Source organism: Lycorma delicatula, chromosome 7 (assembly GCF_047948215.1).
Source record: "Lycorma delicatula isolate Av1 chromosome 7, ASM4794821v1, whole genome shotgun sequence".
NCBI lineage: Eukaryota > Metazoa > Arthropoda > Insecta > Hemiptera > Fulgoridae > Lycorma > Lycorma delicatula.
This window is the reverse complement of record NC_134461.1, coordinates 47,399,737-47,414,153: the sequence shown is the minus strand read 5'-3', so window position 1 is coordinate 47,414,153 and position 14,417 is coordinate 47,399,737. Positions and strand designations below refer to the sequence as shown.

General features: G+C 31.0%; 1 protein-coding gene across 1 annotated transcript in view; it reads right to left on the bottom strand.

Annotated features, from left to right (window-relative positions):
* Positions 1-11,115, bottom strand: part of Tasp1 (Taspase 1) — a 33,258-nt gene extending 22,143 nt beyond the window's left edge. Inside the window, exons 1-4 of the mRNA XM_075370546.1 lie at positions 10,956-11,115; positions 9,563-9,630; positions 5,381-5,652; positions 1,256-1,335 (exon numbers count right to left, since the gene is read on the bottom strand). Coding sequence (XP_075226661.1) covers positions 1,256-1,335; positions 5,381-5,652; positions 9,563-9,630; positions 10,956-10,983 — 448 coding nt within the window. The 5' untranslated portion in view covers positions 10,984-11,115. The remainder of the gene's footprint in view (positions 1-1,255; positions 1,336-5,380; positions 5,653-9,562; positions 9,631-10,955) is intronic.
* Between the last annotated feature and the right edge of the window lie 3,302 nt (positions 11,116-14,417).

The following is a 14,417-nucleotide window of genomic DNA, read 5'->3' as shown; positions in this document are numbered from 1 at the left end:
AGCAGCAGGAGATCACTTTTCAACTTACTTTCCTTAACATGCTTGGCACAAGACTCCTTAAGTATGATTACACATCTTATAATTAATCCATATTAAAAAAAACCTTATTGTTTTCTTCTGAATTTTTTTATCGTTACACAAAACCCATTTATATTAAATTTAAAAAATATAAATACATCTTATGATTTATTATACAGTGAAATTATTGAGTACTGAATTTCAACTTCTAACAACAAACTCAAAAGGTACATAGAATGCTACTTTAATCCTAATTATTCCTTTTGGAGACAGTTTTATGGGAAATTCCTAAATGTAGAATAAATATTCTTATGAAATTCAGTGCTTCATCTCAATTGGACCAAGAAAAAATTGTTTTTAAAAGCTGATATGCTGTTCATTTTATCATATTTAGGGATAGCAAATATCCCTATACAACAGTTACTGCTTACATCCTTAACATCCCCCTGCTTAACATCCTTACTGCCTAAGGATGGCTTTCCAAATCTCTTATTGTCTCAGCACCCTTTGACAATCCTTATTTATCTTAACCTTAATTCTGATAATTGAAATGTAGCCTGAGGCTGTAACAAAATTCTGAACTAGACAAACAAAATAAAATTACAACCTATCATTAAAAAGTTAAACTTACAATAAGCAAAAAAATATGTAACTGAATTACATATGAACACCTGTACTTACAAATCAGTATGACAAAAGAAACGAACAACATGAACAGAGATTATTAATTGTTTGTTTTATGGCTAAAAAAAATATTTTCATTGTTATTTGATGAGTAATCAGATGGAATAAAAAAATAGCCAAATTAAATTATTTTAAGAGCAAGCAATCAATGATATAATTACTACCAAAAACAAGGGAAACAGAGTAAAATGCCATGTTGATTAAAAAATTCAGGAAAATAGACCACCTAATCAAATTAAGAAAGAAATTTTAAGAAGCGATGTACTACTTCAAAATTGAAACAAGGCAAAAATATTATATAAGAACCCCCCCAAAAAAGTAACGTAAGGGGTATAAAATATCTATAAAAAATAATTATAAAGATTTACAAAAAAATAATCATAAAAACAAAGATTATTCAAAATGTGGAACACAGCATATACTGGCAAAAATGAATAAACCAGGTGATAGTGTAAAGGCTCTAACTCAAATTTTGTACACACTAATACAACAAACATTAAAGAAAAATGTAATACATAACAATGTAAATGTAAAAAATAACAATAAAATTTACCTGATATAAGGGATGAAGGGTCAACTGTAGTTATACCATTACTGGATGCCCACTCCCTTGCACCATTACCTACTAACAGACTTGCAAAAGAAATAATAAATATCTAAAATAAGAGAAAAAATATAGTTCTATTAATAGCTAATTTTTTACTATAGTATGTATAAACAAACTGTATCTTGCAGGTTATATCTTATAAATCACAAAATGAAAAAATAGCTTTTTGAACCTCATTAAATCCTGTTGCTTTCTGCATTATTTTTGAGAATCTAAATTTATGTGTAAATGAGGAAAATAAATTTTACATTATGTGTAATAAATATTTTAAGTAGTTTTTTACATGTGTAAATAAATTTAAAAATAAAAAAATGGAAACATTGAATTATCATATAAATAACTGATATATCTTTCAAACTTCCAGTTTTGCAAGAAATCCCGAAGCACATTTTTGGCATCAAAAGTACTTCAGCTTGTAAATGTTTTTTTTTTATTTCTCTATTATCACAAATCAGTGAAAATTTCATTTTTTATATAAAAAAAGAGTATAAAGCAAAATCAGGAGAGTATCAATGTACTCTTATAAAAATTAAAACCTAGCAACATAAAAATTCATTTTAAAACAACGCAAAAGCCTCTAATTTATGCTAAAGGCGAAATAAGAACCACAGTGGATATAACAATAAAAAAGTAACTTAAAAGAAACAAAATTAACATCCGGTATATGCCAAACAGTATATTAACAATAACCATATAAGTAATTAAATTCTTGAATCAAGATGCATGACCTTCATAAATCGCAAGACAGTCAATAACATCATTGCATTGTTCCCAAACATATTTCACATATCAATCCCTAGTTTAAACTTGCAACGCAATGCCACATAGCAGATACAATCCACAAAAATGTAGCCCACTGTTAATTGGCAGTCGCAGCAAGCACAAAGGGGTGCATCAGTTTGTGTCATCAAATATCCATGAGTAAGCCTAGTGTGCCCTATTCGCAAATGGCAAATAATAACCTCCTCTCAACAGTAATTTCTGCATAAGGAACTCCACAGTGACAAAGTGTGCTTAATTGAATGAAGTTGATTGTTAACAGTAGCATCCCACTCACTTTGCTACTCATCATGAACTACTCTCTTCAGGAAACAAACAAGATCGTTCAAAACAATGCGATTCGTAAAAGCCAATTGGAAAACAAGCCTCTTTTGCCGGACTATCAAGAAGCCCACAGCCTGAGAAATTCCAATATGGCTGGAATCCAGCAAAAGCTCACAACTATATTATGTTGAGTAATTTGCGAAATAACACACCGAATCTCACAGACAATAGGGTGTCTGGAGTACACGTCACTAATCGCCTGTAAGGCGCTCATGGAATCTGATTAAACAAGTAAATGTCAAAATGTTGGACTAATTATATTTAAAGCCTTATTAATAGCATACAACTCTGTAACGAAAATACTGATGATGCTGGGAAGGCCTAACATATATGTTCAGTTGCCAACCACAAAAGCACAACCAATAGAAATAACAGTTTTAGAGCTATCCGTAGAAACTATAGCATCAGAATTTATACTATTTGTAACAATATAAAATTAGTTTTGTAAGATAACCAGATTTGTGTTTTTTTTCATGATACTGACACAGCCCAAAGCAGTAATTAACAAGAGAAGGCCACCAGTGGAGTAATAACATGAAGCAATAGTAAGAACTGGAGGTAACTGTACATTTCAAGCTGAGAAAAGGCACTGAGGTTTGATGCCTAGCTGAGCAGTAGATCTCACCTATTCCTAGTATCGATTAACACACTGGTTGGAGAATAACACATCAAAGATTTGATGATCTGGTTGCGCTTTAATGCAACCCACATAGGAGCATGTCATTTGCTTTTGTCTATTCCAAAGAGATGGCTCACCACTGTCCACCAGCATGTGTACTAAGAAGCTTGAGCAAAATGTACCTGTGGTAAGATGGATGAATGAATGATAGACTACATCGAGCATCTTTAAAGCGGTAGCCCAAACCAATGAATAAACCACACAGCCGTAGTCTAAGCAGGAATGGATCACTGCTCAGTAGAAGTTTAACATGCATACATGATTGGCTCCCCAACAAGTATTACACAGAACTCTCAACATGTCTAATATTTTTAGACATTTTACCTTCAGCACCTTCAAATGTTATCCACGTTAGTAGCTGGTCAAACCACATTACTAGAAACCCACGTGCAAGCCTCAACTGGTTCACCATATAAATACAATTGAGGGTCAACATGTTTCCTCAACCAGGAAAAACAAATGCAACTTCGTTTTTTCCAAGGAAAATGTGAATCCAGTAGATTTACACTACTATTCTGTGAGTTATAGTGTTTAGAAGCAGCCTCTTATCTGTAGCTAACGATCTATATGCTACGTAAATAGAAAGATCATCTTCAAATAAAAAACACATAATGAGTTTGCACATGCAGTTTGTTATACTATTTATAGCTACAGCAAATAAAGTAATGCTTAGGACACTTCCCTGAGGTACTCTGTTTTCCAATGTGAAATCCTCAGTTACCAATGTTCCAACTCAAACTCAGAAGGACTGACTTCTGAGTAGATCCCTGATAAATGAGAGGAGATTACTTTGTATACCCCATTTATAAAGTGTATTTAGGATTCCTCTCCTCCGTGCCATATCATACGCCTTATGCAAATTAAAAAATACAGTAATGAGATGTTGGCAAAGTAAAAATATGTTTTGAATAGCAGCTTCCAAGGCAACTACATGATCAATAGGTAATCTACCATGGCGGAAACCGCATGGTTCTGGGGCAATTAGGGCGTTTCTCTCAAAGTACCACACTAAATGATGGTTTACCATTCATTCCATGGCCTTGTATAGGGTACTGGTCAAGGCGATAGGATGATATAACTTTTAGGGCTTGATTTATCTTTACCAGATTTCAGTATAGGGATACCCAGTGCCTCTAACTAAGAATCTGGAAACACCTAGTCAGAAAATATTCTATTACAGATACACAAAAAATGTCACAGTGCAGTAACTGGTAACTGGTAACTGGTAACTATTTATAGCTACAGCAAATAAAGTAATGCTTAGGACACTTCCCTGAGGTACTCTGTTTTCCAATGTGAAATCCTCAATTACCAATGTTCCAACTCAAACTCAGGACTGACTTCTGAGTAGATCCCTGATAAATGAGAGGAGATTACTTTGTATACCCCATTTATAAAGTGTATTTAGGATTCCTCTCCTCCGTGCCATATCATACGCCTTATGCAAATTAAAAAATACAGTAATGAGATGTTGGCAAAGTAAAAATATGTTTTGAATAGCAGCTTCCAAGGCAACTACATGATCAATAGGTAATCTACCATGGCGGAAACCGCATGGTTCTGGGGCAATTAGGGCGTTTCTCTCAAAGTACCACACTAAATGATGGTTTACCATTCATTCCATGGCCTTGTATAGGGTACTGGTCAAGGCGATAGGATGATATAACTTTTAGGGCTTGATTTATCTTTACCAGATTTCAGTATAGGGATACCCAGTGCCTCTAACTAAGAATCTGGAAACACCTAGTCAGAAAATATTCTATTACAGATACACAAAAAATGTCACAGTGCAGTAACTGGGAGGTGTGATAACATAATGAGCCTGACATTATCATTTCCAGGGGAAGTGTCACAAGAATTATTCAATGTATTTCTTAGCTCATTGCAAGAAAAGGGTATGTTTAATTCATTTTGTGAGTCTCCAATCACAAACAGGATATTTTCCACTGGCTACTTATATCTCGCAAAATCAGCATAGTACAATGATGTAAGTAAACTGCCCTAAATAACCTTCTGAATGTGTTGGATATATCAACTGGCATGGTAACAATGATTTCACCACTTTGCAGTCCAATTGGCTGAAAAAAGAAAGGTATTAAAAAAAAGAAGAGAATAATAAAGAGAGGTAATGGCTAATGTCAAAGTCAGCAATGGCAATGGCAATTCTGACTATAGACTTGTCTAGTAAGTAACTAGCCAGGTCTACTATTCCCTCATTAATACAATAAAAATTGAATTCTAAACAACAAAAATTAAAGAAAATATATTAAAAATAAAAATCTACTGACCATGGCTGAACACGTCCACATGATAAAGGTTCTCTTTGTTTATCACATAGAAGTCGAGCAACAGCTACTGGATTTTTTATTCCTGAAACTGCACCAATGGCTCCAGACTGAAGATGTAATCCATCCATAACGCTAGCATCACATTCAACATCACCATCCCATGTTAAATTAGATCCATAGCCTGCATTTGTTAATGGACTATCTTCCAATACTCTAGTAGCTTCAGTCACTGCATCAAGAGATGAACCTCCATTAAGCAATATTTCAACACCCTGTAAATAAATCAGCAACTAGTTACAGATTTATCTTATGGAGGCATGACAAACACAAAAAAATACATTAAAATTAGAGCAAATATTTTTGCAATGAACATTAACAGGTTTACACAGATATATATTTTTAATTCTATTAATATAAACCACCTAGTACAGAATATTGAGTGAGATAAGACACCTCTTACATTAATTTTCTCTTTTTATTATATTTTTTATTTTTGTATAAAATTAAGGTAAGATATAACTATCTTATTTCAATATACTAGGTGGTTTATATTTATTTTAAATTTTATTTAATTTAACATGTATAAGAATAATATGAATCATATACACAACATGCGCGCGTGCGCACAAACAAATACACACACTAAGGAAATATCTTAAATTGTGATTTATTAACTTATTTTTTAAAAAAATGCCGATTAAAACATTTTATTTTAAAGTGATCTTATTACTAAATACGAATTCAACAAAAATAGAAAGGCACAGATTTCAATGGTTTAAAAGCCGGAAGGTAATGAAATAATAACATTTTTTTCAAATGTATGTGAAGTGGTCCAACATGACTTTCAGATACACAAGAAAATGAGCACATGGTCATGACATGTCATGCTAAGATGTGTTCTCTATTGTTAAAAGAACAGTGGCTTTCTGTGATATGTAGAATTGAAATCAATCTGTCTGTTCAATGTAATTAGTTATTAACAAATTTATACATAATAATATTATTTATTGATGGCTTAAAAAGTAATGGTTTACAGATGACAAACTAAAATTCAAAATTTTCACATGGAAAAGAGATTTGCACATCTGTATAGATATGAAATTCTACTAAAGGATCAAAGAAGGCAATTGACACGTTAAATTAATTATAAGGAACACTCATAGACATATATACATGCATTCATACACAGACATATAGACAAATTAAAAAGTTATGTTCTTCCTCAAATTGAAGGATTTGGGAAAAGAAAGACACTTTTGCACTACTTAAATCAGGACAGTATGCCAGTCTTCCTGTAAACAAACACTCAAACCATTGAAAATTCCTGTTCCCTAAAAATTAAAAGAGACCTATGTTTTGGCTCTTTCTTTCTTTTTTTGTTTAGCCACTGGAACCACCGTAAAGTATTACTTCAGAGGATGATACGTGTGATTGTAAATCAAGTGTAGTCTTGTACAGTCTCAAGTCAACCGTTCCTGAGATGTGTGGTTAATTGAAACCCAACCACCAAAGATCACCGATATCCACGATCTAGTATTCAAATCCGCATAAAAGTAACTGCCTTTACCAGGATGAACCTTAGAACTCTCGACTTTGAAATCAGCTGATTTGCTATGGCGAGTTAACCACTACAACATGTTTTGGCTCTTTATCTATAACCCAAAGGCCTTTTTGCAAGGAATACATTAAGAACATTTTATGTAGTGAAATGGTTAATACTTAGTGCAACTACAGAAACAAACAGTCATAGCCGTTATGGATATACCAGACATTATTAAGAGGACTGACAGGAGATTGAATAGTTTTGGCATTTGTAAGGTCACAAAAAGAGAACACATCAAAAATTATTAATGTAGATAAAAAACTTTTAAACTTTCTCAATATTAATACCTTTTAAACATCTCATTACTTATAAATTGCCAATACCCCAGCATTCATTTTTTATGGCTTTGTATAATAAGGGAAGGTAATGTTTTACAATCATAGTAATGCATCACCAATTTTCAAAATAACAATTATATTAAATGTACACATATAAATTGTATTGCATAAATACATATATATTCACTTTCTGCATCTAATATCTACTCACTTTTTAAATAAACGGTAATATGTGTTTAAAAGACATCTGTAGACTTATTCACAGTTCCTTCATCAGTAGTTTTGTGAGTATTACAGTTTTTAAAAGCAGCTATCATAAATTGATTAGGGAACCCCTATAATACTGAGTGACCAACATAAAACTGAACCCATAATGAAACTGCTACCCAACACTATTTATGAAAGACTCTCACAACAACAGGGTAGCGCAACTAGTAGATGTATATGTTACTACTGATTGTTGCTGCCGTTTGTCAGGTGGTTACGTGTCAGTGCAGTATACATTTTGTTACAGTGCAGTATTGTGAGTGCAGTTGTGTTTGTGTAAAATGCCTTATTCAATCCTGGAGAGGATAGCTATAGGCCTATATTTATTCTGGATCATTTGAAGAAACACTTCTAGTATTCATAGAAATGCCAGTATCCCAGCACAGCATAGCATACAACATTTAGTTAAAAAATGGCATAAAACACGTTCAGTTTCAAATGCAAAACGAAACAGGCAACCTTCCATTAGGATTCCACACGCCATTGCCGATATTGAAAGAATTACTGCCAGTTAAAAAAAAATCACTACACAAATTATCCCAACAATCTGGTGTTAAATACACATCTTGTCGTAAAATTCTTCATGAATTAAAATTGAAACTATACTGCGTTACAACTGAAGGAGACAGACAACGAGCTGTCAGCAGAGGACAGTGGCCTCTACTTTCCCCAGAGTTGTATACTTGCGATACTTCCTTTGGAACTACTTAAAGGACAGAGTTTATACATCTAATCCCCACAATATTGATGAACTGAAGGTGAAGGTGAACATTCAATGAGAAATCAACGCAATTGACAACATTTTGTATCAGATGACACTCAATATAATCAGTCAAGCACAAAAGTGCATGTTTTGTATAATAAGGTAAATCATTGCAACGTTTAAATTAAGTTTACTTTTCTTATTTAATTTATCCATTCATTCGTAAAATGTCATTCCAACATAACCTACCGATTTTGCAGCAGTTACATTACAGGTTCAGTTTTACGTTGCTCACCCTGTATATTGTTAGATTGTTTATCTAACATATGTTGCATGTGTTTACGCGTTTGATATACCTGTTGACTCCACCAAATTTAGATGAATGATATTTTTGTAAATTTCATAGTTTGAGAAGTGAGTTTGTAAGTTTTATGAATTATGATCAAAATTTTCATATTGAGTTAAATATTGTATTATATACAGTTTCTAAGAAACCTGATAATACAATATTGGCAGAAGCAGATTCTTTTATTTTAATATTTAAGTCGGAGGACAAATTTAGTGTACTGTACGATGATTCAGGTAGACAGCTGGATGATATCATATACAAAAATTAAACTCTACGGATTCAGAGAGTCCACCAGCAATGTCCCTCCATTAGTGGTGCCCCAGATTGCGCCACGGACCCCAATGGATGAAGGCATTAGGGAAAAAATACACAGAGATGTTAAGAAGATTCTAACAGTTGCAGTTTTGCCGGAACACACGGGGAGGGTAGGATAGGGACAGCCTACACATGGAGGTAGTTTAGGGCCCTCGGGTTGCTGCTACTGATGATGTGTGTGGAACTCCTGAATCTGCTCTGTGTAACTTGTAGGAACACATCATGCCCCGAGTAATGACATTACAGCAAGTATCAAGGCATGTTGTTATAGGGGTTACATAGGGTTGTTTAGTGAGTCGCCCCTACCTTCTGCAGGAAACCTCACACACCCAGTAGTGCAAACTGCTGGGTGTCTGTGTGCAGATTTTTCCTCTTCCTTCATAAAAAAAATTTTAAAAACTCCACCGTTTTTGGCAGTAGCATAAATTTTATTCTGAAAACACTGGATAACAAACGATACAAAAAATAACACCAAATAAAGGGGTAAGAAATGGTATCATGTCATTTCACTGAGTTGTTTATTTATCAGTTTGATTTACATGTGGCACCAGAGTTGTAGTGAGAGTTTATCAGCCATTCATAATGGTCACAACCAGCCACCTGATATTATTTAAGCTATATAAATAGAAAAATATTAAGAACAATAAAACATATAAAATCTTTATACCTTTCTGCAGGCTTTCTTACACAGTTGCTCATATTTTGCTTGCAAATTAGAAGAATGATGGCCGGCACCTAAAATTCAAAAATACACTAAGTTTCATTTTTAACTAGACTTCAACACATTTCAAACAAGGTGTAAAAAATATCTATTGTAAAAAAAAAATCAAGAAAACTTTAATAAATTTTCCAAACTGATAAATAATAACAATAAACTATTCACACACCCTACTATTCAAATTACTGATAAAATAGTACCACCAGATAATAAACAACAATATTGTTACAAATAAAGAAACACAAGATTGTAGTAAATTTTTCATTGGTATAATTATAATTAATTATTAAAGATACAAAAAATAACTGAAAATATGGAAACTTACTTTCAAACTTTGCAAATATTATCTTAAAGGGGAGTCATGTATTTAATAGATTTCAGGATAAATTTACATAAAAGCAATAAAGAAATAAAACTTCTATACAAACAATGCTAAAATTGTATTCTACACTCACAAATTCAGATTTAAAGAAAGCATCAAAAATGCATAAACAGAATCTAACGAGTCAGATAATTCAAATAGCTAGTGCACTTTAACAAAATAATTTTAACAATAAATCTAATATTTACATAATAGTATTCAATTATACATTGAAAATGCAAACCAACGATATCTTGATTTTTTTTGTTTTTGATAATGAAGGTGACATTTAAAAAATATTACGTAATGTTGAAAATTAGGTCGGTTGATAAACATGTACAGAATGAAGAAGTTTTAAGATGAAATATAAAAGTAAGATGTTTATTTTAAAATTCTATAAAATGGAAAAAATAGTTGATCTTATTTATTAAAGCATCTACAACTACAAAGTTTAGTTCAAGAAGGTTAGAATTAGTAAGAGAAGACAAAGATACATGAAACAGAAAATGGCAAAAGCTGATAAAAATACAAAGTAATAAAGGAATGGAGAATCCCATCATGCCAATCAGGTGACTGAACAAAAAACATGCAAATCATTATTCAATACACACTGTAGCAGGAAATGAGTTATTTATTCTGTCAAAATATAACTGATTAAAGTTATATTGCCAGCGAGTTAATTTAAAGCAGTTGTCACATTTTTTTGTTAATCTAAATACAACACCTGACATGTTTTATACAATGTATAATGTGTGATTCAAATAAAGTGTTTATTTATCTCAAAAACATAAAATATATGTAAAAATAATAATAAAAGTTACATGTTTTAATAAGTCTTAAAAATCTGATTAAATAACTCCTTATTTCAGAAATAAGTAAATTGTTAAAATTTTCTTCCGATTGATTTAAATTACAAAAAAGAACATTAAAACAAATTTTATAACATTATTCCAAATCACTAACAGATAAAACATAACTTACCCACATGCACGCCGATAAATCCAGCCATTCAGCAACAGGGATATAAACTTTAAAAATATTAATAGGATATTCAGCAACAACCAAATAAGTGAGAATAAAAGAGGCAAGTACAAAAAAATACTTAATATACAGAACACAAATTCATTGAGGTTATGTTATGATTTTTAAAATCACGTTATTGGCACGCCATAGAGTATAAAGTGAATGTCATGAATTTTATAATTTTACTCTTATTTTTCCACTTGACGTGTAATCTTTTATTTGTAAAATGCTTATCTTTTTCATTTATCTCAGATTTTTTTAACAAGGATAAATATCGAATAAAATAAATATATGATAAACAAAGAATAAACTATAAGAGTAGCTATCATGATGGAAATTAAATTTCCGGATTTCGGTTTCAAGTCCTTCTATCCAAAAATAAAGTTTTAAATAAAGCATTGATTTGTAGAAGCTTAACTATGGATATAATTCGAATACTACATTGAGAGCAGTAATTCATCGTACACTTTGTTCGCATGATTAGAAATTTACTCATAACTAGTTCTCCTAGTTTACGGTAAGTAGTTCCCCTCAAAACCAGCTCAGAAAGTTTTGTTGAAATCACGAAATTTTGAGGGAAAAATAACTCTATTTCAAAGTGTATGTACTGTACATATTTTTACAAAATATATTTTATAGCTGATTATAGTTTGTTAGTGTTATTGTGAAGGTCAACACCATTAACTTATGTAAAAGCTGTGAACATCTAGAAAATTTTTCTTTTAAATGTTATTATAATCACTTTATTCGAAAAGCTTGAATTAACAATAAACCTTTGTTTATCTAGCCTCATGATATTATTATCAGTTTGTGTCATCCACAAGTTTATAGGTGCAAGATATGACCACAAAAATAGGGCAGTGACAACTTAAATAACTGGTTTAAAAAGGAAGAACAATGTTTTGATAGTTATAATTACAAAAATATTGAAAACTGGGCTGAAGTTATTAGTATGATTCCCTCCTAGTGATGGTGAAAATTACCTACTGCTAAGTTACATCAGCAGCAATGAGTTTTAAAAATAAATTCTTCTTTAATGTGATCATGAAATCCCATTATTAACCATTACATTAACCACACCTTTCCCTAGATGCAAATATCTAATTTTTTTAGTTATCATGATATTATCATATTGTAAGGGATACAGTTTATTATGTACAGGGTAATTAAGTAGGGGTACTTTTAAAACTGAATTAACTCCTTGATTCAGTATACTTTTGTCACTTGAATAAGCCATAAACATAGTTTGAATACAAACTAAAATTGGGCTTTTGGACTATTTTGAAGAATTATGATCTCAAGATAAAAACTCTCAATATAATCCACGTGGTAAAGAATCCTAAAAAGCAGACCGTATAAGTATAAATACTTTCTTTTGGATTTCATAAATACACAGGACAGTATTTTCAATTTTTTTAAGGCAGATATTATTTTTGAGAATGAATAAAACAAATTTACAATGTTTCTGCGATTTTTCTTTTAAGTAGGAAGAATTCAACTTTTAATAAATATATATAATTTTTCAAAAAATCTAATTCCTTAATAGGAATGCAATTTGTCTACATTGCCTAGAATGGAAGAATGGCTTAAACTAGCCCTTGTGTTGGTATAAATAAATTTTTAACATTCTACCAATTCCCTGCTTTATTAACAGGCTGAAACCCTTCTTTCTTTTCCTGTTTAGCCTCCAGGAATTACTGTTCAGAAATTACTTCAGAGGATGATATGTATGAGTGTAGTCTTGTTCAGTCTCAGTTTGACCATTTCTGAGAACTGTGGTTAATTGAAACCCAACCACCAATGATCACCGGTATCCATGATCTAGTATTCAAATTCGTATAAAAGTAACTGTCTTTACTAGGACTTGAATGCTGGAACTCTCGACTTCCAAATCAGCTGATTTGGGAACATATGTTCACCACTAGACCAACCTGGTGGGTTAGACTGAAACCCTATCTACTGCTTTCTTGATTGTGAGAACAGTTGTATATGGAATTAATCAATTTTTTCATAGTGTAATTTATTAGTTAATTATGATAAATTTATAAAATCTTGTTGCCATAGATGGCTAAAATGTTTCCATAGTTAAAAGACAATTTTCAATCAAAATGTTAAGTCTAAATATATGAATTTAATGGGCAATTCAGATAACAAACAATAATAAATGTCACAGAAAATGCTGTCAAATAAAATATAAAATGCAAACTCCTTTGGTAATCTTAATTCAATATTAAATAAAATTTACAACTATTCTTCAATGAATGGACTAATTTATTTTTGCATCACATGTACTTCATAGAACAAATATAATCATTATAGCTTAAAAGCTTGAAGCAAATAAAAGAATCTTTCATTTTTGACAACAGTGATAATAAATTAAAAATATGACCTGATACAACAGACCAAATCAAATTATTCAATAATTTTTTATTATTCAATTCAGAACTATCACAGTTGTCTTTTTGACCATCTTAGTGATTGAAAAAAAAACTTTATTAAAGAATTTGTACCAGGTTGTTAAAACAAAAGTTTATATTTTTAAAGAAAAATATTTTCCCCTTTTATTTTATCTACAAAGAAAATAAACATTTTGCAACTTTTGTACATTCCCAGACAGTAATTTCACTATCCTTAAAGATTAAAATTTACTTCACTCTGTATGAATAGGATTATTAGACATATTTATGTATAATTAATAAAGTATTTCAACTGTTTAAATAATTTTTTTTTTCATTTAAAAAATAAATTTTCTAATAACTGAAATAAGCTTGCTAAAGGAGGCTGCATTTTTATTTCAAAACAAGACTAGAAAATTTTTAAGAAATTAACTTGTATAATAACCTAACTTTAAAAATTCACTGTGCTTTCTGATACATTACAAACTACAAAATAAAAATTAACAATTAAAAAAATTACCAGCAATTAATGATATTAGGGTAATGTAACTAAAGATTAATTGAATTAACATGAACCTTTTAGATGTTCAGAAATAAGTCAAGCATTATAGACCTCATAAACAAGAGATAAAACCAAATAATTTAATGCTTTCAGTTGCTCTTCCACCCATCTACTGTAAGTGATAATTCTCCTAACTCTGGCATTAACTGATGTTATTGTTGGATTTTTTTAAGTTAGGCATCCATATTATGAACGCAACAGTAAAGAGTGTCAGGACTGAATTGTATCAGTTCATTTTACCACACTGTTTTGATCATATTCTAAATAAATGTCTCTAATAAAATAAAAACTTTTTACACAAAGGGACAATTCTATTAAATAAAAAGCACAAATATTTAACTATAGCAAATTTTATTACATAAAATTATGTCATGTTATTCACAATAGTAATTACAAAATTAGATCAGATCAAAAATACAAATAGTTCTTTTTACAAATCTTTTTTTTAAAATCTAATTCTAA